General features: G+C 38.6%; 1 protein-coding gene across 5 annotated transcripts in view; it reads left to right on the forward strand.

Annotated features, from left to right (window-relative positions):
* Nucleotides 1-27101, forward strand: part of WAPL (WAPL cohesin release factor) — an 80719-nt gene that overhangs the window by 16514 nt on the left and 37104 nt on the right. For 4 of the 5 annotated variants that reach the window (XM_055325191.1, XM_055325190.1, XM_055325188.1 and 1 more), the window contains 2 exons: nt 10119-11162; nt 13321-13439. In XM_055325191.1, the coding sequence (XP_055181166.1) occupies nt 10119-11162; nt 13321-13439 (1163 nt within the window). The remainder of the gene's footprint in view (nt 1-10118; nt 11163-13320; nt 13440-27101) is intronic. The other variant, XM_055325189.1, reaches the window with a different exon arrangement.

The raw sequence follows: 27101 nt of genomic DNA on the forward strand, positions 1-27101 counted from the left end.
ATTCTTAAACACACAGGCACATACAAATGATAATGCGATATAGATATAGATATATGTATGAATGTATGTATGGCATATTGTGCCTTAAAAAACTTAAATCTTTTAAGATGCACACTTACTAGTATTTATAGATCTACTTGTTTTTTTTTTTGTAGCAGTTCATGGTTTTCCATTGTATGAACATACCATACTTTAAAACTAGTCTGTTAGGATTATTTTGACTGTTTTTAGTCCTTTGTTGTTACAAATAATGGCTATATTGAACATCTCTCCACTTGTGTTTTTGATCATGTCTCAGTATAGTGGTCAGAGATGTTTCTAGAAGTAGAATGAAAGGGCGTATACATTTAAATTTTCAGTTGATGTTGCCAAATTTCCCATTACCAGTGTGGCGGCTTTTTTTTTTTCCCTCCTCTTCCTATCAAACTTTGGACTTGGCCTAACTGAAAGAATACTGTTTATTTTGCAGGGGGGCGGGGGGTGTTAAATTTTTTTCATTTTAGAATAGAAATGGTTGAAAGCTTCCTAGCTCTTTTTCCCAGTCACCCCAGTTCTCCTTGGAGTGGCCATTTTTTGTTTGTTTCAGCCTTTCTGACATACACTGTACACATACAGTCAACACAAGTAGTGACGTGTATTTAAATCCGCAGATGTTAACATGCTGTTTTGTACCTTGCTCTTTCTCTTAATGTATCTTGGATGGTTGTGATGTGGGGATAATTCTTTTTTTTTTTTTAAATTTTTATTTATTTATGATAGTCACACAGAGAGAGAGAGAGAGAGAGGCAGAGGGAGAAGCAGGCCTCATGCACCAGGAGCCCGATGTGGGACTCGATCCCAGGACTCCAGGATCACGCCCTAGGCCAAAGGCAGGTGCCAAACCGCTGTCCCAGGGATCCCTGGGATAATTCTATTGTAATACATTAAAGGGTTCTTTCTGGCCTCTCTACCTTTTTTATTTAAAATACTGCTGCATGGAGGGGTGCCTGGTTGGCTCAGTTGTTTGAGCGTCCGGCTGTCCGGCTCTTGATCTCAGCTCAGCTCTTGATCTCAGGGTCATGAGTTTGGGCCCTGCTTTGGGCTTGGCACTGGGCATGGAGCCTACTTAAGAAAAAAAAGTACTACCGCGTGGTTATGTCAGTATCTGTGTGCTCTAAATTCCTTAAATGGTTCCTCGTTGATGTGAGACTTTGGTTTGCTTTTTGTCATCTAAGTTGCCTTATTTTTCAAATACCACTCTGTGACTGTCAACCAGTAACATATCTATTATGTTTTATCTGCAAAATGAAGTACAGTTCCATATTTCCTTTTCTGAAACCTTAGGGGCCAGATTTGTCGTGGAATTTAGGATTATTTTGGAATAGAGAAAGTATATATTTTACATTAATAACCTATCAAAGTCTGAGGTGGCACTCTACTCAAAGACCGTGTTTAGAAAAAGAAAGTACATTCCTAAGTAGGATAAATATTCTAAATAGCTTCATTTAGGTGAGGTCAGGTTTTGCTTCAGAATGTATTATGAAAAAAATTTAGTTTTCAGAGCTTTTTGGGTGTTGGAATTGTAGATAAAGGCTTATGAACTTCTAATAGTACCTAATTCACATGGTTGCTATGAGATCAAATGAATTAATATGTGGAAAGTATTTAGAAGCCATTGGGGCACATACTGAGGGCTTAGTAAGTATAAATATTGTTCAGCTTTGTTTTACTGTTTTTTTCTCAACTTTATTGAGATGTAGTAAACCATAACATTGTGTGCTTTTTTTTTTTTTAAGAGGCTGCAGGGCAGGGGTGTGGGAGGGGAGGGCAAAAGAAGAGGGAGAGAGAATTGCAAGCCAACTCCACACCCAGCATGGAGCCACACATTGGACTGGTCTGATCTCAGGACCATGAAATCATGACCTGGGCCAAAATCAGGAGCCCGGCTCTTAACTGACTGAGCTACCCAGGTGTCCCATGTACTTTATTAGTTTTTGATATTTTTTTAAAGATTTCATTTTTAAGTAATCTCTACATCCAACGTGGGAATTGAACTCACAACCCCAAGATCAAGAGTTGCATGCTCGTTGCTTGACTGACTGAGCCAGCCAGATGCCCTGTACTTGGACTTTTTTTTTTTCTTTTCTTTTTTTTTTTTTTTTTACTTTTGATATTTAATTGTGAATGAAATAAAGTTTCTTTTCATAAGTTATTTATATTTCTTTTTCTATAAATTGCCTCTTTATGTCTCTAGTTTTTTTTTTTTTTTTTTTTTTACTGAGATGATGGACTTCTGATGTGTAGGATTTTTTTTTTAATTAAAAATTTTATTTATTTTTCATGAGAAAGAGAAAATGAGAGAGAGAGAGAGGCAGAGACCCATGCAGGGAGTCTGATGCAGGACTTGATCCCGGAACTCTGGGACCATACCCTGAGCTGAAGGCAGACACTCAACCACTGAGCCACCCAGGCATCCCATAAATTAACTAATTTTAATGAAGTACCATTTTATCAAATATTTCTTTTATAACAAAGGAATACACACTCTTCCTTAGGCATTCTTTTTGTTGGACAGTTCTAATTTAACTTTAATATTCTTGCTCTTAGCCCTTATAGTTTGTATAAATTGAATGATTTCTACATATCGAGTAAGTTTGTTCCCTCTCCTCATGACAACCACTCCAATATTTAAAGGCAGCTTGCATGTAATGGAAGTTCCTCCTTACCCTATAAATTAATTTTTTTAGTTACCTCCCTGTTATTTAATGAGTAATGATCTCCAAAAGCTGCTTCTGTATCTGTACAGTCAGTCTCCTTAGTCAGAAGTTAAAGGTTTTGTTTGTTTATTCATTTATTTAAAAGATTTATTTGTTCATGAGAAACACAGAGAGAGACGGAGAGAGGCAGAGGGAGAAGCAGGCTTCATGCAGGGAGCCTGATGTGGGACTCGATCCCAGGTCTCCAGGATCAGGCCCTGGACTGAAGGCGGCGCTAAACCACTGAGCCACCTGGGCTGCGCAAAGGTTTTGTTTAAATTAAGGCCTCAGCACATCAAGTGATAAATTTGTTCAAAATATTCAATATTTAACCTCTTCATCTGGATCTTTTCTATTAATGTGGATTAAGATGATTTACCTGCTTTTAATATTTCAGTTTTTAGCAGCTATTACTATAGGTAGTATAACGTAATAGAGCTCAGTATGGGCCTTTTTATGAGGTCTTTTGGACATTGATTTAATTGGTAACTGTTGCTCTCATTGGCCTCTCTGGGCCTGTTTTTCCACATCTGTTGTAGCAATAGGCTTGGTGAAAGTAAAAATATCTTCACTTTTTTTTTCACAAGAAGGATGAAGGAAGTATATATTTTAGGAGATTTTTTTTTTAATTTTATTTATTTATGATAGTCACAGAGAGAGAGAGAGAGGCAGAGACACAGGCAGAGGGAAAAGCAGGCTCCATGCACCGGGAGCCCGATATGGGATTCGATCTCGGGTCTCCAGGATCGCGCCCCGGGCCAAAGGCAGGCGCCAAACCGCTGCACCACCCAGGGATCCCGGAAGTATATATTTTAGTATATACAGACTAGCATGCAATTGCACAGATGGGTATATCTGTATGTCTCTAGCTTGAGTAAACAATAATTCATAATAAATCTTGTTTCATGTCTATCCCTACCTTTTTTTATAATGTATTATTTTAAAGCAGATTCCACACATTGTATTTCATATGACCTAAGCAGAAATCAAGACTCTGGCACTTAACCAGTTGAGCCACCCAGGCACCCTGTACCATTGTTGTTACTCTTTAAGGTACTTAATATGTATCCTTGTCAGATTTTATAAGCTTTTGAACAGACTATTTTTTAAACAGTATATAATTCAAGAGATAGGAAAGTCTTTTTCATCAACTCCATCCCTCTGTACATAATATAGACCTGCCTCATTCTTGAATAGCTACATAGTATTTACATATGTAGCTGTATGATAATTTAAGTAGTTTTTTGTTTTTTTAAGATTTTACTTTTTATTTGACAGAGCTACAGAGCAACAAGCAGGGGGTGTCAGGGAGGGAGAGGGAGAAGTAGAAGTAGGCTCCCTGCTCAGCAGGGAGCCCAGTGCGGGGCTCAATCCCACTCTGGGATGATGACCTGAGCCAAAGGCAGATACTTAACCGACTAAGCCACCCAGGCATCGCTAAGTAGTTTTTTTTTTTTTAAGATTTTATTTATTTATGAGATAGAGAGGCAGAGACACAAGCAGAGGGAGAAGCAGGCTCCATGAAGGGACCCTGACGTGGGACTCGATCCCAGGTCTCCAGGATCAGGCCCTGGGCTGAAGGCAGCACTAAATCGCTGAGCCACCGGCCTGCCCTAAGTAGTTCTTTACTGATAGGTGTTTTATTGTTTATAAAGGCAAAACCCAGGAAATTATAGTGAGTTTTCTTGTTTCTTACGTTATTTCACATTTATTGTTTGTAGAGTAAGTACATATAAAGCTGCTTGCTTCAAAAGGGTAAGTTCATTTCTTTGACATGGACATTTTTAATTGTGGAAGATACTACCCAAATGCTCTTTGTTAGTGGAAGATACTACCCAAATGCTCTTTGTTAGTTATAAGATATGCTCCTATAGAAAGGTAGTTTTTAAAATTTATTTTATTTATTTATTTTTAAAGATTTTATTTATTAGAGAGAGAGAGAGAGAGGCAGAGACACAGGTAGAGGAAGAAGCAGGCTCCATGCAGGGAGCCTGACGTGGGACTCGATCCCAGGTCCCCAGGATCACGCCTTGGGCTGAAGGCGGCGCTAAACCGCTAATCCCTCCGGGCTCCCCTGTAGTTTTATTTTTATTGCTCTGAAGTATTTCTTTGACCAGACCACTTTATTGACTGTCCCATTAATGAATATTTAGATTTCATTGGTTTGGATTGATGTTGCTATGAGCATACTTCTCATGCTGAACCATTTGGAATTGCTAATACTCAGTTATTTTTATTTTTATTTACTTGAAATATTTACTTATTTTAGAGAGAGAGAACACACACAAGTGGGAGGGGGAGAGGGAGAGAGAATCCCAAGTAGATTCTGTGCTGAGTGTGGAGCCTGACTTAGGGCTCGAATCCATGACCATGAAATGATGACCTGAGCCGAAACCAAAAGTTGGACACTGAACTGACTGAGCCACCCAGGCACCTCTGTCTGTCTGTCTATCTATCGAATGCATGATTGAGGGTAAGGGAGAGGGAGAGAGAGAATCTTAAGCAGACCTCACACCCAGTGCAGAGCCCAGTGTGCTGTGCTTGAACTCATGACCCTGACCTCAAGATCTGAACTGATACTAAGAGCCTGACAGGTACCCTTATTGAATATCCTTTCTTATTGAGTGAATCGTCAAGTCTCTTGATCATTTTTTTATTGGGCATCTTTTTACTAGTGAGTTATATGCATTATTTATGTAGTGTCAGTACTTAGTGTTGTTTTATGGACAGACTTAATTTTTGATGAAATTTCTTTTCGTTTATGGTTAATAGTTTTTGTATCTCTTTGAAATAAACTTTCCCTCCCTGAGGTCATAAAGATATACTCAGATATTCTAAAAACGTTATATTTTTTCCATACTTAGGTTCTCTTAACTCATCTGGATGTGTAGGAGTTCTTTTAATGAAGGGAATTGACCTCTTTTTTGGTAATATTAATTGCAATTCTGTTTTTTACATTTTATTGTTCCTTTAACTTGCTGAAATTTTAGATTTTATGTAAATTACATGGATTGGGGATCCCTGGGTGGCGCAGCGGTTTGGCGCCTGCCTTTGGCCCAGGGCGCGATCCTGGAGACCCGGGATCGAATCCCACATCGGGCTCTTGGTGCATGGAGCCTACTTCTCCCTCTGCCTATGTCTCTGCCTCTCTCTCTCTCTCTCTCTCTCTCTCTCTCTCTCTCTGTGACTATCATAAAAATAAATAAATAAATAAATAAACAAACAAACTAACATGGATTATGGGGTTTGTATTAGAGAACTTCCCCATTCCAGAGTAATGTATTTTTTTTTAAAGATTTTATTTATTTATTCATGAGAGACACAGGGGAAGAGAGAGAGAGAGAGAGAGGCAGACACACAGGCAGAGGGAGAAGCAGGCTCCGTGCAGGGAACCTAATATGGGACTTGATCCTGGAACTCCAGGATCATGCCCTGGGCTGAAGGCAGGCACCAAACCACTGAGCCTCCCAGGGATCCCCCTAATGTATTTCTTAAAATTCTCTTTTATTTTATAATATGTATATAGTTTCATTTTTCATATGCAAGTCTTTGTTTAATCTAGAATATATTTTATTTTATTTTAAATTTATTTATTCATGAGAGACAGAGAGAGGCAGAGACCCAGGCAGAGGGAGAAGCAGGCTCCATGCAGGGAGCCCGATGTGGGATTTGATTCCTGGTCCTCAGGATCACTCCCTGAGCTGAAGGCAGCGCTAAACCGCTGAGCCACCCGGGCCGTCCTAGAATATATTTTAATATTCGGTTTATTTCCCCCAGATGTTTCACTACCCTTGATTGAATAATCCATTTTTCCCATAGACATTCGAAATTCTAGTCAATATACACTGATATCCTGCATATATTTTCCTCCTTCTCTTTTTCCTTTAAACCAATAAAAGTATATTTTAGTTTGAAAACTTGCTGAAACTATACATACTATCCCTGAAAAATGTGTGCACATTTTCATACAATTTCACAAAATATGAAGAACCTGTGAAACCCATTAATAAATCTCTGCTCACAAACTTACTTTCCTTTAAAATAAAAAAGATTTTATTTGTTTATTTATTCGAGAGAGAGAGAGAGAGAGAGAGGGAGAGAGAGAGGGGCAGAGACACAGGCAGAGGGAGAAACAGGCTCCATGCAGGGAGCCCGACGTGGGACTCGATCCCAGGACTCCAGGATCACGCCCTGGGCCGAAGGCAGGCGCTAAACCGCTGAGCCACTGGGGCTGTCCTCAAAACATTTTTTAAAATAAAGTTATATCTATAAGTTTCTTTAGCGGATATAATTTACTCATCTATTCAATTATATTGCAAAAACAGTCTTACAGATGAATTATTAAAGTACATTATGTATTTTTAAGTTTCTGAAATACATTACATAGATAAAAGCCAACATAACCAACAGTTCTGCCTATGATGTCCAAGTTCTTTATAACCATATTCTAAATTTTTTTTTTTTTATTTATTTACGATAGTCATACAGAGAGAGAGAGAGAGGCAGAGACACAGGCAGAGGGAGAAGCAGGCTCCATGCACCGGGAGCCTGACGTGGGATTCGATCCCGGGTCTCCAGGATCGCGCCCTGGGCCAAAGGCAGGCGCCAAACCGCTGCGCCACCCAGGGATCCCTATAACCATATTCTAATACACAAAATAAACACTTTCCATAGTCCTTCATCATTTAGCTCTGAAACAAATATTTATAACTATACCTTCAGAAGAGAAAACAATACCTTACCCTGAAATGCAGAACTACTTTCAGCTGTCCTCCTCACTCAAATACCCCAGCCTCTCTGTCACATAAATCCATTTAGCTTCTTAAAACATCAAGTAGCAAAGAACAAGGTTATTTTTTTGTAATTTTAAAAGATGTTATTTATTTATTCATGAGAGACACAGAGAGAGCCAGAGACCTAGGAGAGGGAAACAGACTCCTCGCAGGGAGCCCGATGTGGGACTCGATCCCGGGACCCCGGGATCACACCCTGAGCTGAAGACAGATACTCAGTCACTGCTGAGCCTCCCAGGTATCCCATAAACTTTTTTTTTTTTTTTCCCCATAAACTTTTTAAGTTAGAAGGAGGGACGCCGGGGGGGCTCAACAGTTAAGCACCTGCCTTCAGCTCAGGGCGTGTGATCCTGGAGTCCCGGGACCGAGTCCCACTTCGGGCTCCCTGCATGGAGCCTGCTTCTCCCTCTGCCTGTGTCTCTGTCTCTCTCTCTTTGGGTCTCTCATGAATAAATAAATAAAATCTTTTTAAAAAAAGAAGGATCTTTATTACATAAAACAATTAGAAACAGCCTAAATTAGTTTTGTAACATTAAGACAATAGAATGCTCTACAATTATAAAAGTGATGTGTAGGGGTGACAGGGTGACTCAGTCGGTGAAGCATCCACATCCCACTCTTGATTTCCACTCAGGTTGTGATCTCAGGACTGTGAGACTGAGCCAGCGCTCTGGCTGGTAATGGAGTCTGCTTAGTATTCTCTCTCTCCCTCTCCCTCTGTTCCACCTCTGTCTCTTAAAAAAAGGGAGGGGGGTAATACAATGTTTAATGACCTCCCAGAGACCTTCGTGTAGCTAAGCATACTAAGTACTCCCATAAGCTATTTATTAGGAAATAATTCCTTCAGTAATGCTGTAAAGTAGTCTAGGTCAGTGGCTTCCCTTTTGAACAGATGAGGAAGTTGAAGCCCTCAGGAAAACTCCCAAAGTTAGGGGTCTTGCCTGAGCTCTGAAGAGCTAGTTTAGCCAGGGCAACATAAGTCTCCAGACTCAGCTACCATGCTCTCTCTCCACTTGTTAGTAAAAGCAGTGGTGATATTTTTTCTGGTTTGGTTTTAGCCTTGGTTTTGTTTCTATCCCTTTTAAGATATCAGATGTCAGAGTTAGCTTTTAATTTTTAGCTTTTCAGTATTTTAGGCTTAGCAAATGGTACTTCTGAGATTATGAATACTATAGTTCTTTGCCTTCTCCTGGGGACTGTTTAAGAATAAAACAGGTCAGGTATTAGATGCCTTCTCTAAAGGTAAGTAAATATAAATCTAACAAGTTAAATTATGTTTAAACCCATTGGGTAGCATTAACAGCTGTGCATTGAATTTATGTTATCATTCCTTTGCCTATACTTGATGGCTTGTTAATTGAGATCTGTAATTGGCTTTTCTTAAATATAAGTGCACTTTTTAAGTACTTTTACTGCTTGGCATAAACGTTTTGCTAGTGTTTTTCTACCACTCAATGCTGGGAGAATTAATCATAATATCAATTCAAATTCTGTTTTCATCTCTCATTTAGAAAGGTTAACAAAAATGTTTCTGATGATAAAAATTAAAGATAGCAAAAATGAATTCCTCAAGTTAAAAATGAATAGGAAGTTTAAGGTTCACTAAATTGCTGGGGTAGCCAGTTATCCACCAGAGCCACTGTTAAAAAAAGAAAAAAAAAATCTTTGAAGTTACATGGCATATAGGATTAGGAGAAAGACTGGAAAGCGGAAATAGTGAAAGAAACCTGACCCAGAGATGGATTTCTTGACAGAGTGGCATGCCTTATGGGAGTTCTTACTCCAGAGAGATACATTGCCAGAATATTATAATTTATTGTGTTATACTGTTTATTATTATTATTATTTTTTAAATTTTATGTATTTTATTTGAGAGAGAGCACAAGCAGAGGGAAGGGCAAAGGGAGAGGGAGAAGCAGACCTCTCTGCTGAGCAGGGAGCCCAATGCAGGGCTCCTGGGATCGCGACCAGAGCTGAAGGCAGATGCTTAACTGACTGAGCTACCCAGGCACCCCTGTGTTATACTCTTTAGATTCTACTAAGTAAATTTCAATTTAAGCATTATTATTTGCAAAACCTCAGAAGATTTGGGTTAGTCGTTTAATTCTGAATTGATCTAGTTGCTTAACAATGTTGAAATCTCTTGAATTAAGGGTAACAATTTTAAGGGACTTGAATGTCTAGGGAGAGTTCACTAAAAGACATGAGAGCTCTGTGCTAAAAAAAAAAAAAAAAAAAAAAAAAGCCTGGGTGGCCCAGTCAGTTAAGCGTCCCAGCTCTTGATTTCAGCTCAGGTCTTGATCTCAAGGTCCTGGAGATGGAGCCCTGTGTAGGCCTCCCATGCTAGGCGTGGAGCCTGCTTAGGATTCTTTCCCTCTTCCTCGCCGCCCCCCCCCCCCCCTAAAAATAAAAAAGGTAGAAGGGGAAATGTCAGATATGTAAACATCCATTAATTTCTTCATAATTTAATGTAACTGCAGTTATTTCAAGATTGATTCTGTACTGTGAAGTAGCCAGATATTCCTGTTTGTTAACTTTGACATTGGTGTCATTTATGTTTTTACCCTTGACTTATTTTTAATTTTTATAGATAAAGTGGAGAATTTTAGTGAAGAATATGAAAAGAATAGTCACCATATTTACAAAAATGCTGAAGACAGTACTAAGAAACCCAGTGCAGAAACTACAGTAGCTTCTGTATGCAAAGCTGATGAAATCAAGGAAACAAATGACACTTGGAACTCTCAACTTGGAAAAAGGTCAGAATCTCCATCAGAAACATCTCCCATTAAGGGATCTGTAAGAACTGGTTTGTATGAATGGGATAATGATTTTGAAGATATCAGATCAGAAGATTGTATTTTAAGTTTGGATAGTGATCCTCTTTTGGAGATGAAGGATGAGGATTTTAAAAACCGGTTGGAAAATCTAAATGAAGCCATTGAGGAAGACATCATGCAAAGTGTTCTTAGGCCAAGCAACTGTAGGACGTACTGTAGGGCCAATAAAGCAAAATCCTCACAAGGAGCTTCAAATTTTGATAAGCTAATGGACGGAACCAGTCAGGCCTTAGCCAAAGCAAACAGTGAATCAAGTAAGGATGGCCTGAATCAGGCAAAGAAAGGCAGTGTAAGTTCTGGGACCAGTTTTAGAGGGACAGTTGGACGGACTAGAGATTACACTGTTTTACATCCATCTTGCTTGTCAGTTTGTAATGTTACCATACAGGATACTATGGAACGGAGCATGGATGAATTCACTGCATCAACCCCTGCAGATTTGGGTGAAGCTGGCCGCCTAAGAAAAAAGGCAGATATTGCGACTTCGAAGACCACTACTAGATTTCGACCTAGTAATACTAAATCTAAAAAGGATGTTAAACTTGAATTTTTTGGTTTTGAAGATCATGATGAGACAGGAGGTGATGAAGGAGGTTCTGGAAGTTCTAATTACAAAATTAAGTATTTTGGTTTTGATGATCTCAGTGAAAGTGAAGATGATGATGAAGATGACTGTCAAGTGGAAAGAAAGACAAGCAAAAAAAGAACTAAAACAGCTCCATCCCCCTCCTTGCAGCCTCCTCCTGAAAGCATTGATAATTCCCAGGACAGTCAGTCTAGTGCTAACAATGCAGGTAAGACTTTAAAAAAAAAAAAAAATTAAGTAAATGCCTTTTAGGTTTAAATCAGCAGCTACTTAGTTTCTACTTAGACACTTAATTTTAACTTATGTTCAATTTTAGTAGAAGTACTCTTTAGGACTACAGATTGCCTTATCCAGATTTACAGCATTTTAAATGTTAATTCCACATTGTAAGGATCATTTTATAGATTTATAACTGATCCTTATATAATTGTGTTTTAATTTCATATTTGTGTTTTAATTCCCATTAGAGAATTTTAAGAGTGTGTGTGTATAGGAGTATTAGAGAACTTGATGTTTCCACTTTGAAAATCCAAATGCAGTGGAGACTTAAGGGTAGATTTTGGCAGTTTAGAACTACACTGATAGTGGAATGTAATAATGGAAAAATTGGAAAATTAAAATTGATAAAAAGCTTTGTATTTGGCTCAAAACTAATGAACTAATAAATGTTTAAAACATTCTCAAGAAATCTTAAGTCTTAATCTTAAAAATCATCCTCTTGAGTTGATTTAATAAAATTGAAAAGTGCTAGTTAAGTATTTATTCACTCTTAACAGTGAAGTTTGTCTCTTAAAATAGGACGGCCAGTAATGACTAGAGGCTCTCAAAGAGTTGATAGTCTACTGTGAGAAACAAACAAAAGAAGTAGGTTAGCTTTGCTGCAATTAAGTCATTACCTGATAAGGGCTTTGTGAGGAAGAGTAAGTGAAAGCCTCTGGGATATAGGGGCTATACTTATATATATTTAACCAAGTACATAGTTTCTTTGTATTGGTTTACTTGCTACGTAAAGTTTTTGTACTGTGAAGTCATACGAGAGGTGTCATTATGGTGAATTAGAATTCTGATAGTATTCTTACGTATAGATTCTCTTGTACATCATCATACTTGAGACTACTCTACCATTTTGTTATATTTGGCCTAAAAATAGTTTTGTTAGAGTCGCTCTTCAAAACTAGAATTATATAGGAATAGTGCCTAAGGGCTCACTCCTTATTCCCAAAATAAATAAAAGTAATAAATAAAGGGTATTGTCAGAATTCATCCAGTGTTGTCTTGAATCTCTTCTGGAGCACTGAAGTTTGCAGCAGCCTTGCTAGTCACATGAGATCTGACTGGGCAGACAGTTTTACAGTTGGTTTCTTGGGAGGATGATAAAATAATGATGTATGAAACCTGAGCTCCTGTCTTCCCGCAGTTTACTTAGCTCTTATCGTTTATTAACTTGGATAGCAAGTTATCTTAATCAGCAATTGAAAATCTCTGGCTGAAATTTACACTTTGGGGTAATATAACTTTTAAGCTTTGAAATGTGAAATCATCAGGTTCAGAAACTTCATGGTGATACCAAATAAAATTTAAAAATTAGATACCATTTGATAGATATAGCCAAAGTTGGAATTTGGGTCTTCATCTGATACATAAAATAGCAAACATTTTTAGGGATTGGGCTAGCAAAAGTCTTCCTGTTTTTATTTTTTGTGTTTAGGCTAGAAAAAAAATATAGTCATTTAGGAATTAATCTAATTCTTTGCTTATTTTTTGTATGAAGACCAACAAATCATTGAGCTACATTGTACTAGGTCATTTTCTATCTTTTGCTAAGGATAGCTTTTCTTTTCTTTTCTTTTCTTTTCTTTTCTTTTCTTTTCTTTTCTTTTCTTTTCTTTTCTTTTCTTTTTTTCCTGTTTTTGTAGATGTAAGCAGACATACTTTGAAGGCCAGCATGATTCAGTTTTACTTAAGTTCTAGGAAAATGTTAAAGGTAGATACCACCTGATATAGTGTGTATGTGTTTAAATTAGACCATCCTAATGTCATTGTCCATAGATATTCAACAGTTATTTTACAGAAGAATTAATTTTTCCATTTACATAACATAAAACTGAAGCACGTACACTGTAACTAGATTTCTGATTTTCTCCTAGAGTAGGGATCTGATTTTTCTCCTAGAGTAGGGAGCAAACAGGAGGGTGAGAATGGCAAAATGGGACTTAATATTGTTAGGAATATTTTGTCAACTGAGTGGTGCTTTTATTCCTTTTATTCTTTTCCCTCCCAATAAATCACTCCCCCAAATGTTCATAGTTTGTTTGGTAGTTAATTTGAAGTATTAGAAAGCTAGCTAGTTTTGATTACCATTTCAGAAAACTTGGATTTTACAGAGGACTTGCCTGGTGTGCCTGAAAGTGTGAAGAAGCCCCCAAATAAACAAGGAGATAAATCAAAAGAAAACACCAGAAAGATTTTTAGTGGTCCCAAACGGGTAAGTAAAGCATTATCAGTGATGTGTGTTATTTATTATTACACTAGGGTGCAGTTTTTACTTTTTTCTATTTGAAAATTACTAACAAATTTCATCTTTTGAGGATGTAAGTCAATTTTTCAAACATTTTAAACCATTTTTTTAAGTGTGAAAGGTATACCTATTAAAATTTTTAGTATATATATAGTTCAGTAACATTAAATACATTCACAGTGTTTTGTAACCATCCCATTATCTATATCCAAAACATTTCATCATCACCAGCAAAAACTCTGTACCCATTAAACAATAACTCACCCTTTGTCCTTCCAGCCCAAACTCCTGGTAAACACTGTTTTACTTTTTGTCTCTATGAATTTGCCTCTTCTGGTTAACTCCTATAAGTGGAATCATACAATACTTAGCTATCTGTGTCTTTATTTCACTAAGCATAGCGTGGTCAGGGTCCATCTATATCATAGCACATATCAAAATTTCATTCCTTTTTTTATGGCTGAAAAACATTATATTGTTGGTAAATACTATATTTATGGTTGTTCAAGGGTATTCTGTTGATGAGAAGACCCTACTCTGCCATCCACTGGTACAACTCCTCTATTAGCTGATACTTCAAAAATACTGTTTGTATTAGTTTAAGCCCTAAACTGGCTGATTTAAAAACGTATTTATTCTCTTACAGTTCAACATGCCAGAGGTCCAAAATCAAGATGCTGGGAGGGCTATGCTTTTTCAAAGACTATAGGGGGAAATCCTTCCTTACCTCTTCCAGCTTCTAGTGACTCTGGGTATTTGGTTTGTGCTGCATAACTGCAGTGTATCCCTCTGTCACATGGCCTTCTCGTCCCTTTCCCTGTGTCGTCTTTTAGAAGAACATTTTGTATATACCACATTTTGTTTATTCATCATTAGAGTTGTTTTCACCTTTTGGCTATTTGAGTCCCTGCCTTCAATACTTTTGGATATATACCTAAGAGTAGAATTTCTGTTTTAAGCGTCAAACTCTTTTCCACCGTGACTGAACCATTTTACATTTCCACCAGCAGTGCTCAAGGGTTCCATTTTCTCTGTCTTCACCAACACTTATTTTCTGTTTTTGTTTTTGTTTCGTTTTTAAAGATTTATCTATTTGAGAGAACATGGGGGAAGGGGCAAAAAGAGGGGAATAAGCAGACTCCCTGCCAACATAGGGGTTGAACTCATGACCCTGAGAGCAAGACTTGAGTTGGCATCAAGTTGGAGCCTAACCAGTTGAGCCACTGAGGAGCCCCTGTGGGGTTTTTTGTTTATTTTTTTAATAATAGCTATTCTAATGGGTATGAAATGGTATTTTATTTCCCTAGCTAGAGATATTTAGCATCTTTTTTTGTACTTCTTGGTTATTCATATATCTTTTTTTGGATAAACAGCTATTCGAGTCCTTTGTGCATATTTGAATCAAGTCATTTATCTTTTTGTTGTTGAGTTATAGGGATTCTTTACATATTAATCCCGTATTAGAGAAATAATTTGCACATTGATACCTCATTCTGTGACTTGTCTCTTCATTCTCTCTTTTTTTTTTTTTTAAAAAAAAACTATTTATTTATTCATGAGAGACACAGAGAGAGGCAGAGACACAGGCAGAGGGAGAAGCAGGCTCCATGCAAGGAGCCTGATGCGGGACTTGATTCTGGAAATCCGGGATCACACCCTGAGCCAAAGGCAGATGCTCAACCGCTGAGCCACCCAGGTATCCCAGATTGAATGTTTATAAACAGCAAAAGGATAAGTAAGGCTAAGTCGTACAGCCTCATTTTATTTTTATTCTTTTATCTCTGTAAAGAGCTAATTGGGAATCATTTCAGAATAATTGTGCTATACTTTTGTACCCCCATATGCCCACCTCCTCACCAAAAAAAAAAGTGCTTAATGCTAATTTTAATAAGCTCAAGTTGTTCTGGGGCCAGGGCAGTGTGGAATATAGTGTGTATGGCCTGTATAGACTTTAGTCATTAATGCTGAGATGATGTTTTTGACTTATATGAGATTGTGTATGGCATATTATTGGTTTGCAGAGCAATAGTTACCAATTTCTTTGGTCTCGGGACCACTTTACAATCTTTAAAAATTTACTGAGAATCACAAAGAACTTATTTATTTTTAAGATTTTATTTATTTGACAGCACAAGCAGAGAGAGCAGGAGAGGGAAAAGCAGGCTCCCCACTGAACAGGGAGCCCAGTATGGGGCTCCATCCCAGGATCCTGGGATCATGACCTGGGCCAAAGGCAGATGCTTAACTAAGCCACCCAGATGCCCCCCAAATAACTTTTTTTTTTTTTTAAGATTTTATTTGTTTATTCATAAGAGACACAGAGAGAGGCAGAGACATGGGCAGAGGGAAAAGCAGGCTCGACTCAGGACTTGATCCCAGGACCCTGAGGTCTCGGCCTGAGCAGAAGGCAGAAGCTTAACCATCAAGCCACCCAGACATCTCTAAAGAACTTGTTGGGCAGCCCTGGTGGCTTAGCAGTTTAGTGCCGCCTTCAGCCCGGGGCGTAGGCCTGGCCTATTTAACTATTTTAATTTTTTTAAATTTTTATTTATTTTTATTTATTTTAAGTACAGGCTTTTTTTTTTTTTTTGAGAATTTATTTATTGATGAGACAGAGAGGCAGAGACACAGGCAGAGGGAGAAGCAGGCCCCATGCAGGGAGCCCGATGTGGGACTCGATCCTGGGACTTCAGGATCACGCCCTGGGTCCAAGGCAAGTGCTCAACCGCTGAACCACCCAGGTGTCCCCATTTAACTATTTTTAAATAAATAAAATCTTTAAAAAAAAAAAGGAATTGTCTAAAGAACTTTTGATTATATGTGCAGAGACAATATTTATCAAGTTAGAGGTAAAAACTGAGAAAAAAACTGAGAAAAAGTGAGAAAAATAGGGACTGTTGGGTGGCTCAGCGGTTGAGCATCTGCCTTCGGCTCAGGGCATGATCCGGGGTCCGGGGATCGAGTCTCGCATCGGGCTCCCTGTGAGGAGCATGCTTCTCCCTCTGTGTCTGTGTGTTTGTCTCATGAATAAATAAATAAAATCTTAAAAAAAGAAAGTAGTAAGAAAAATAACATTGTTTTACATTTTTTGCAAATATTTTTTTTTATTTTTTTTAATTTTTATTTATTTATGATAGTCACAGAGACAGAGAGAGAGAGAGAGAGAGGCAGAGACATAGGCAGAGGGAGAAGCAGGCTCCATGCACTGGGAGCCCGATGTGGGATTCGATCCCGGGTCTCCAGGATCGCGCCCTGGGCCAAAGGCAGGCGCCAAACCGCTGCGCCACCCAGGGATCCCCCGCTGCGCCACCCAGGGATCCCCATTTTTTGCAAATCTTTTAAAAGTTTGGCTTAATGAAAGACAGCTGGATTCCCAGCCTCCTGCATTCAGTATATTTCGTTATGTTTTAATTAAAATATATGAAGAAAATTCAGCTTCACACAGATATGTGGACATATTTTAAATAGCCTTTTCAGGTAATTGTGAATGTTCTTTGGTACTACACCAAAACTCAACAAATGGGCATTTTTTTAAAGATTAGTTGCAATTGGAATCTAAAACCATGCCAATGAACCTTTCATTCTGTTATATTAAAATCTGTTGGTCTTTTACTTTTATTATTATTTATTCCTGAGAGACACAGAGTGAGGCAGAGAGAGAAGCAGGCTCCCTGTGGGGAACCGGATGCGAGGTTTGATCCCAGGATCCTGGGATCATGACCTGAGCCACCCAGGCATCCCTGTTGTTGTTTTCTTCTTTTTTGGTCTTTGATGTTGAGTGGATTTTTTTACACAAACATGCTTTGTGACATCATACATTGGGTCATTTGGAAAATATTGGTTACACTGATTTATGTGCATATCTTTCAAATGGTGACACATCTCATTATATGGTATCAAAAAATCACATTATCACTGCCAAACTCCTTAGAAAAGTCTTTTATTTTTTTATTTTTAAGCAATCTCTACACCCAGTGTGGGGTTCAACTCATGACCCCAAGATCAAGAGTCTCATGCTCCACCAGCCAGGTGCCCCAAGATAGCATATGTCTTTTAAGCATACATAACCAATTGCAGTTATTTGACTACAGTACTTAAAAACACTAGCCATCCTTTTATATGGTGTGATGTCTAGTCCATATTCTGTTTCCCCCAACTATCTCTGAATTGTCTTTTAGTGTTTTTGTTTTTCTTCCAAACCATAATCATTTAGTTACATCTTTTAAGTCTTGAACAGTCCCCTTTTAAAAATTCTTGTGGCACTGATTTATTTTGAAGAACTCATGATATTTGTCTTGTAGAATATTCCACATTCAGAATATATCTGATTTTTTTTTTCCTGATGGTGTCCTTTACTATATTAAAGTAGTATAGTGGCATAAAACACTGGAAATTAAGTCTATAAGGCTGATTAGGTTCAGGTTAAACATATTTTGGCAAGAATAAGTCTAAGTGATAATTGTGTATGTTGCTTTGCATTAGAAGCTACGTAGTACCTGGTTATTCTGCTCAATATTGTTTGACTACCAAATGAAGGTTGTGATCAACTCTCCAATAAGGGCATATTTTTCCTTTTGTAATTTAGTTAGCTAAATTGTAAGTAAACTTCTAGGTACTACTATGGCACCATGTGAATATCCGGTTCCCCATTATTGTTTCACTTCATCATTTTAGCATCCATTGTTGATCTTTGCATCATTTATTACATTGACAGTTGCAGAATGGTGAGTTTTCTAATTGCTGTTGCTTCCGCATTTAATAACTGGAATTCTGTAAAAAGTTGTCTTCCTCCTTTCTCCACTCGTTGCTTTTTCTCTCTCCTACACTACAGACTCAGTAATTTTTATTTTTTAAATATATTTAGAGGGGCACCTGGTTGACTCAGTTGTTTGGGGGTCCAACTCTTAATTATGGCTCAAGTCATGATCTCAGGGTCAAGAGCTCAAACCCCATTTCAACTTCCATGCTAGGCATAGAGCCTGCTTAGGATTCTCTCTCTCCCTCTGCCACTCCCCTCAACCTAGAATGGCACGCACGCTCGCGCTCTCTCTCTCTCTCTCTCTCACACACACACACACACACACACACACACACACACACACACGTGTTCTCTCTTTCTCTCCCTGTCTCTCTCAAAAAAAAAAGTATTTACAATAGATTGGGCCATTGTGAACCATTTCAACATATCACTTGTGTCCTATTGCTGTTACTGCATCATCTTTTTTTTCCCTTAGGATTTTATCATGTTTTTGTAAGTAATTTCTGCACCTGGTATAAGGCTCAAACTCATAATCCTGAGATCAAGAGTTGCTTGCTCCACCAGCTGAGCCAGCCAGGTGCCCCAACCCCATCATCTTTGAGTGTTTCCCTTGCATTCTGCACAAAAGGTGACTGGGACTCACCTTGTATTTTACCTCTTTCAGTCATGGAACCATTCATTTATGCAAGGCTCCTTGGTTCTTTTGGTGGGGATAGTACTTAGAAACCCAGATCTGGGTGCTGGGTGTCTTTGTTGCTTCTAGGTTCTGTCATTGGACAGAGCTATGAAACATGTTGAAAAATAAACTGAGTTCATATTGTGATAGTTTCATTTCAAATTTAAGATTACAGAATTTTGTACTAGTTTACTTGCTTTATCCTACAGTACATATTACTTTTAAAATTATAATACCAATATTACTATGAACAGTAAATATACCGAGTGAAGTTTAAGATTTTTCCAGTTCTTTTTGTCTTTAGATTATTTCACTGAGGGGGTGCCTGGTAGGCTCAGTTGGTTGAGTGGGTGCCTTTGGGCTCAGGTCCTAGGATCTAGTCCCGCATTGGGCACCCTGCTCAGTGGAGAATCTGTTTCTCCCTCTGCTTGTGCTTACACATGTGTGCTCTCTCTCAAATAAATAAAATCTTAAAAAAAAATTATTTCACTGATGATGAAGTCATGAAGTAACGTGTTCATAAATTCTGAACACATTTTATCCTATGTGCTTATGTTACTTGATACTCATTTACATTCATTTATATTCCTTAGTGTTCAGTTTTTAAACTTAGTTTTAAACTTAACATTGGAGTCATTTCTTTGCTACTAATGTGGCTTAGAAGACAGCAGTGTACATGTACTTGACCCGATTATGAAGCAGTCTCTCTGGCCTAAAGTAAATAGGTCATACCAACGTAGTATGCAAAAGACCTACTTACTGTTGATGGATAGTGTCTGAGAAAAATTGAGAAAGTGATTGCTAATTTATAAAACCAAGAGAGCTATGAAATTGAACTTACTTGAAAAATGTAATATGGGTAGAGCCCTGCCTTAAAACAATAGTCCTAGATAACATTTATTCCCTGAAGAGGCTCAACTTCAGTAAGTGTTGTTTTAACTTCCTTTTTAACCTCCTACTGAAATATTTGCCAAAGCCCTTTTATAAAGTGGGATTGTGTCAGAATCTTTTTACATATATTAGTACTATTTAGTTGGATCAGTAATTTTCAAAAATGAAACTTATCCATGTGTTATTGTACTTTGGTACTTTTAAAAATAATAATAAATGCTTTAGATCCAATGGAAGATATGTATCCTTTCAAAAGTATCTAGGTAAAGAATTTAGAAGTCTACTTCAGGACGAGAGCAACAAGAAGTTAAGCAGTATAAAATAGCTCATAGGAAATAGGTCATCCATTTGCCTTCAAGACACTAAAAGACTACTTCAGAGTTGTTAAAAAGGAGAAAGCCATTGAGAAATAGAAATAAGGGATATTTTACCTGTCAAGTTTTGATGAGTGTAAAGGAAGAGAGGAAATAAATGGATCAAAATTTTAAGCATTTTAAATTATATGTGTAAAGTAATACAATGACAATGATAGATTTTTATATATAAGAAATTAGGATTCATGTTGTCTTTGCAAAAAAAAAAAAATAGAGAAACTCAAGTCTCAAAGGAATTTTTATGTAGGTTACCCCCAAATCTCCAGAGAGAAAAGAAGGCGGGGGGTAAGTAGGTAGGTGTAAGAAATGTTCTCAGCAGTTGTTCCAGTTCTCCTGGAACTGATAGGTCAAGTGGGAGTATCTGGGTCTTCTCTAATCTGATTAAAGACTCTAATGACCTCTAATGGCTTGTGGTGGCAAGAGTATCCCTCCCTACCTTTTGGGAGAGAATACTGTAGATATTTTGGACTGAATAAATCTTTATTTTGGGGTTGGCCCTAGTAAGTTGGAGGCTATTTAGCAACACATCTGGCCTCTACCCATTAGATGCTGGTAGAACCTGTCCCCCCACCCCCACCCCCAGTTATTTCAACCAAAAATGTCTGCAGATGTTGTCAAATGGCTTGTGAGGGTCAAAGTGGACGTCCCTCCCATGGGGGGGGGGTGTGTGTCTTGAGAATAAGTTGCAGACCTGATGCTCATTACTCCTAAATCCTTTAGTTTGTACTTTCTTTTTTTTTTTTTCTTTTTTTCTTTCTTTCTTTCTTTCTTTTTTTTTAAGATTTTATTTATTCATGAGAGGGGCAGAGACAGAGGCAGAGGGAGGAGCTGGCTCCTTGCTGGGAGCCTGATGTGTGAGACTCAATCCTGGGACTCCGGGATCATGCCCTACACTTAGTCTGTACTTTCTAAACCCAAGAGCACTCTATAGCTGCAGCATTCCCATCAAAACCAGGGATTTGTTTTGAAATTAATAAAGTAATAGAGATCCCATTCAGATTTTACTAATTGTCTCAGTAATAGCTTTATGGCAAAACAAATACACTCCTCCCTCCCAAAGAAAGAGCTCATGATCCAGTCCAGAATCACATGTTGTGTTTAGTTGTGACAAGTCGCTACTCCTTCAGTGTGGAACATCTGTGTCTTTCCTGGTCTTTCCATCGCTTTGACATTTTTGAAGAGTTAAGATCAGTTATTTGTTGTGTTGTGATTTAGTTATTTGTATTTGGTGGAAATACCACAGAAGAGATACTATGTTCTCATTGCTTCATATCAGGTGGCACACAGTTGTCGCTTTGTACCATTACTATTGATGTTAACTGATCCCTTGATATCTATCAGGTTCTTCAGCTTTCCTCATCAAACTTGCACCCACTAATTTTAGCATTCATTCTTACCCATGTCAGTTGTTTACTATGGTGGTTGTTGAATGTTTTTTTCTAATTTGCATCATTCCTTCTACGGTTATTAGCAGTTGGCCCTTCTATTTTAAGGGAAATTTTTCTCACCTTCCTGTAAGACTATGTGTATTTATATATTCATTTATGTCGGTATGAACATGGATTCCTGTTTTATTTAATCATTTATTGTTATTTAAATAATACTATTGATACTTCAGTGACCAGATTAGATTTGGCATGTGGATGTTCCTTCAAACTTCTTTTTAATGGGTCTAAGTCTTGTTTATTTCTTTATTTAATGACATACTGAGATGTTCAAGACTCATAGTGAGGCACCTGGGTGGCTAGGTGGTTCAGTGTCTGCCTTTGGCTCAGGTTGTGTTCCCAGGGTCCTGGGATCAAGTCCCACATCTGGCTCCTTGCATGGAGCCTGCTTCTCCCTCTGTCTGTGTCTCTGCCCCCCTCTCTGTGTCTCTCATGAATAAATAAATAAAATCTTAAAAAAAGACTCATCATATTACTTTCTCAGCCCTGGAATCAACCATTTACCCAAGGACCCCTGTTTTCTTCTTCTTTTTTAATATTTTATTTATTTATTCATGAGAGACAGAGCGAGAGAGGCAGAGACACAGGCAGAGGGAGAAGCAGGCCCCATGCAGGGAGCCCGACCACGTGGGACTCAATCCGGGGTCTCCAGGATCATGCCCTGGGCTGAAGGCGGCGCTAAACTGCTGAGCCACCCGGGCTGCCCCCTTGTTTTCTTTTAGTGGAAAATGGTATTTAGAAATAAAGACTTGGTAGGGGTGCCTGGGTGGTTTAGTTGGTTAGGTGTCTAACTCCTGTTCTCGGCTTAGGTCTTGATCGTAGGGTCCTGAATTTGAGCCCCACGTTGGGCATAGAGATGACTTGAATAAATAAAACAAAAAAAGTTAAAAACAAAGAAAGTCTGGTGATATGGTCATTTCTTTTGCATTGTCATTGCTTTGAGGAGGACTTTGAATTAAAAGGTAGGAAACATAAATATATGCATCTCCCACCCACCCCCCATCCTCCACTTACTTTGTATCTATATTTAGAACCATGAGTTCACACAGATACCTAATTCAGGTTCAGTGCCATGTTTTATTCTAGGCTTTCCACATTTTGCTTCACTTTGCTGAGAAATCTGGTTTCCATTATCTTCAACATATTTATGTATTTTTTCAGTCTCATGTATATAACCAGTTTCCTGACCACACTGGCCATCTCCTCGGCTTTAGTGCAACTAGCCAAGAGGTCCCTCTTGCCTCTCCCTGCCTCCCCATGTTAGAGAACATTACCTTTTTTAAGGATGCTACTCTGGTAATCTTCCCCAGCACTTAACCAGGGATGCCAAAAAGGGTTGTTCATAACAGGCTAGGGGAACACATGTGGCAGAAAGATGAGAAGGGTGAGGAAAACTTCTGGTAAGAATGTAGTTGAAGACACCTGGCTGGCTCAGTTGGTTAAGCATCCCAACTCTTGATTTCAGCTCAGGTCATGATCTCTCAGGGTCGTGAGTTTGAGCCCTGCATCAGGCTCTGTGCTCAGCACAGAGTCTACTCGTCCCTCTCCCTCTGCGTCTCCCCCTGCGCTCACTCTCTCTCATTCTCATGAATGAATGAATGAATGAATGAATGAATGAAAAATTTTTAAGATTTTATTTATTTATTCATGAGAGACACAGAGAGAAGGCAGAGACCTAGGCAGAGGGAGAAGCAGGCTCCATGCAGGGAGCCCAATGTGGGACTCCGCCCTGAGCCAAAGGCAGATGCTCAACTGCTTAGCCACCCAGGCATCCTTAAATTTTTTTTTTTTTAATGAATGTAAAAGATGATTTTAAAGAACGTTGAGATGATTACTCAGAAAAATTTTAACTCTCTAGGGAGAAAATTAGAATTTGAGGGATTAGGTTGGAACATATCGGTTTTTAAGTGCCTATTTCTTATGGTTTTATTGGTCATTTGATGCCTTTTTTAAAAAGTGCCATCCTATTTTTGATAGCTGGGTATAGTTTCCCTCAATTCTGTTATTTGCAGTTGTCATATATGTGCTGAAATACTTAAATCATTTCTTTTGCCTTCCCTGCTTTTTGCTTTATTTCTAGCTTCCATTCAGCTGCTGCCTTTCTCCTCTCGTTCTTAAGGGATTATCTGTGTGACTCTCAGTGCTTGGAAGGTTATATTTTACCAGAGACTTGGGTCAGCTTACTTTGCTAATTAAGACTGCTGCTGGGTCACTGATGAAACTAATAACCGTATTTGTCAATCTCTGTTTCAATTCCCAAATACTTGTATCTTCATTTTTATCATTTTCCTGTAGTTCAGTGTTGGGCCCATCTGACGTTATCTTTTGTCTGACTCACATAGGAACATTCTGGACTTTAGTTTTTTTTCTACCTATCATTAAATATGACACTGGATTGCAGGCTTCTGGATAATCGAATTAAAATTTGCTTATCATTATAAATTACTTGTTACATATTTATTATATTAAGATTACATGAAGCTGCAGTTTCACAGTTCAGTGTAATTTTATAGTTTTATAAACTCATTATTTTGTTCCATAAAATGAATTTAAATGGGTTGTCAAAAACAGAATCTTACAATTGAAGAGATTTTAAAGGACAAGTAGTCCCACCTCCTACCCAAGAGCAGATGTTCCTTAACAGTATCCATCATTAGCAGTTAACTCATGAAGCAGCTTATTTTTTTGTCAGATTATTTTACCCACGATTACCTTTGTTGTTTGGAAATTCACTGAGCATCCTGGGACCCAGTCATCAAGATGGCAGTGTGAAATTTACTGTATTCTCATGGACTAGAAACCTGAGATAACAGATGGATGTACAGCCTTAAAAAAAAAAAAAAAGAGACTGGCCATTGATTTGCAAATCGGGGATACTGGCCAAAGTATAGGAGTAAAAAGCCATAGCTGCCCATTTATAGTTCCTAAGGTGCCGATCCAAAGAGTTGTTGAAGCTGAGCATATTCTGGCTGAGCCAGGCTGTGGTAGAGGGTCAGTTGTAGCTGGCTTTCTTTTGGATTGGTTTTATTCAGTATATACTACTTGGCTTTTCCCAGGGCTAGGTGCTGAGTATTTAAGAGACTAAGCATCTTTAAGAGGCTGTCCAGTGAGGAAGAATATTTTTCTCCCTATGGAAGCTTTTTGGTAGTCTTAATATTTCCTCAGATGCGTTATTTCAAAGCAGAAGCATCTGTCATATTTTTTGTTTTGTTTTTTAAACATTATTTATTTGAGAGCGTGGGCCCGGACCAGCGAGCGGAGGGGCAGAGGGAGAGGGACAAGCAGACTCCCTGCTGAGCATGGGAGCCAGGATCACAAGATTGTGACATGAGCCGAAGTCTATCGCTCAGCTGAGCCACCCCGGTGCCCCTGTTATCTTTTTATATAGATAGAATTTAACTTAAATAGTAAATCAGGTACTTAAATTGTTGATCTGATTTACATAAAGGTTTAGGGAAGTGTGAATTCTTTTCTTGATTAATTCTTGAGAGGCTTTTTCTTGTAATATTTTTTAAAGATTTTTAAAAATGATTTTATTTATTTGAGAGGGAGAGCATGCAAGCAAGAGAGAATGAGAGAGTACAAGCCGGGGGAGTAGCAGAGGGGGAGGGAGAAGCAGACTCCCCACTGAGCAGGGAGCCCAACATGGGGCTTGATCCGAGGACTCCGAGATCTGAGATCATGACCTGAGTCGGAAGGCAAATGCTTAACCAACTGAGCTTCTCGGGTACCCTATAGGATTTTTAAAAAGATTTATTAGGGTACTTGGAGTACCTTTAAAGTTTGAAAGTTCAAAATATTTTTCCATAACTTACTTCCCAGAAAATGAAGTTTGAAATGAGGAAATGAAACCATAGGTCAGTCAAACCTGACTCTCAATCAAACCTGAGAACTTGGGCAGCCCGGGTGGTTCAGCGGTTTAGTGCCGCCTGCAGCCCAGGGTGTGATCCTGGAGATTCGGGATCAAGTCCCGTGTCGGGCTCACTGCATGGAGCCTGCTTCTCCCTCTGCCTGTGTCTCTGCCTCTCTCTCTCTCTCTTTCTCTCTCTCTCTCTCTCTCTCTCTCTCTCTCTCTCTCTCTCTGTCTCATGAATAAATAAATAAAATCTTTAAAAAAGAAAAAACTGAGAACTTTGGCATATATTTGAAACTTTGCTAAAGCATGTGTACCTGAGTATATTAGGGTGCTTAGATTTTGGATTTTGTTTTTCCATTTCATGATATATTTTAGTTAGAGTTTATTCAGAAATACAGAAAACTCACGAGGCTTTCTTTCCTTTTTCTTTCTTTCTTTTTTAAGATTTATTTATTTGTTTTGTTTTAAAGATTTATTTATTCATGAGAGACAGAGGCAGAGACACAGGCAGAGGGAGAAGCAGGCTCCATGCAGGGAGCCCGACGTGGGACTTGATCCCTGGTCTCTGGGATCAGGCCCTGGGCTGAAGGTGGCGCTAAACCACTGAGCCACCTGGGCTGCCCTTATGTATTTGCAAGAGTGAGAGCATGCACATGTTGGGTGGGGAGGAACAGAGAGAGAGAGAGAGAGAGAGAGAGAGAGAATGAATATCTCAAGCAGATTCCCTGCTGAGCCCAACACAGAGCTGTATCCCCAAACCCAAAGATCATGATATGATCATTATTAAGAGTCAGATGTGTAACTGAGCCACCCAAGTGCCCTTAGACTTTCTTTTCTTGATACTCTGATGACTTCATGCTAATGATCACCACAAATAAACATAAGATGTGTATTTTTTTGAGGATGGTGACCCTATATATATTATTTTTACCTTCATATTCTCTGAGATAAAGGAGGAGTTCATAAATGTTTATTTCTGGGATTCTTAGAAGTATCTTTCAGCAAAGAATATGTATTTAGTACTAAATATATATATATAATATTTAATGGTTGCCAACCCTATCAAATTTGGAAAAATTTCAACCAGTATTCTTCAGATACTTTGTCTCTCTGTTCATCTTTTGGTACTGCAGTGACTCTTGTCCTACCTCAGTCAGCCAAAAATCAACTGGTAAAACCTGTCGTCTGACAGAAACAGGCTTATTGACTTAACTGCAGTAAAGCATACTGCGTAACAGAGGAATGATGAGACCTCTTACCAAGTAAAAGTTTTTGTAGGACAGGGGAGCTTGAGTGAAATTTAAATGAAACACTGAGAGGCTCAGAGCAAAGCGGTGTTACCTACAGAGGGATCGGTATCAGGTCTGGCCTGCAAAATGAACCAGGGTCCGGTTTACTTGAAACTACGAAGTTGGGCAGCCCGGGTGGCTCAGCGGTTTAGTGCTGCCTTCAGTCCAGGGCCTGATCCTGGAGACCTGGGATCGAGTCCCACGTCAGGCTCCCTGCATGGGGCCTGCTTCTCCTGCTTCTCCCTCTGCCTGTGTCTCTGCCTCCCTCTCTCTCTCTCTCTCTCTCTCTCTCTCTCTCTCTCTCTCTCTCTCGAATAAATAAATAAACTATTTAAAAAA

The sequence above is a fragment of the Nyctereutes procyonoides genome, unplaced genomic scaffold, assembly GCF_905146905.1.
Source record: "Nyctereutes procyonoides isolate TBG_1078 unplaced genomic scaffold, NYPRO_anot_genome, whole genome shotgun sequence".
Lineage (NCBI taxonomy): Eukaryota > Metazoa > Chordata > Mammalia > Carnivora > Canidae > Nyctereutes > Nyctereutes procyonoides.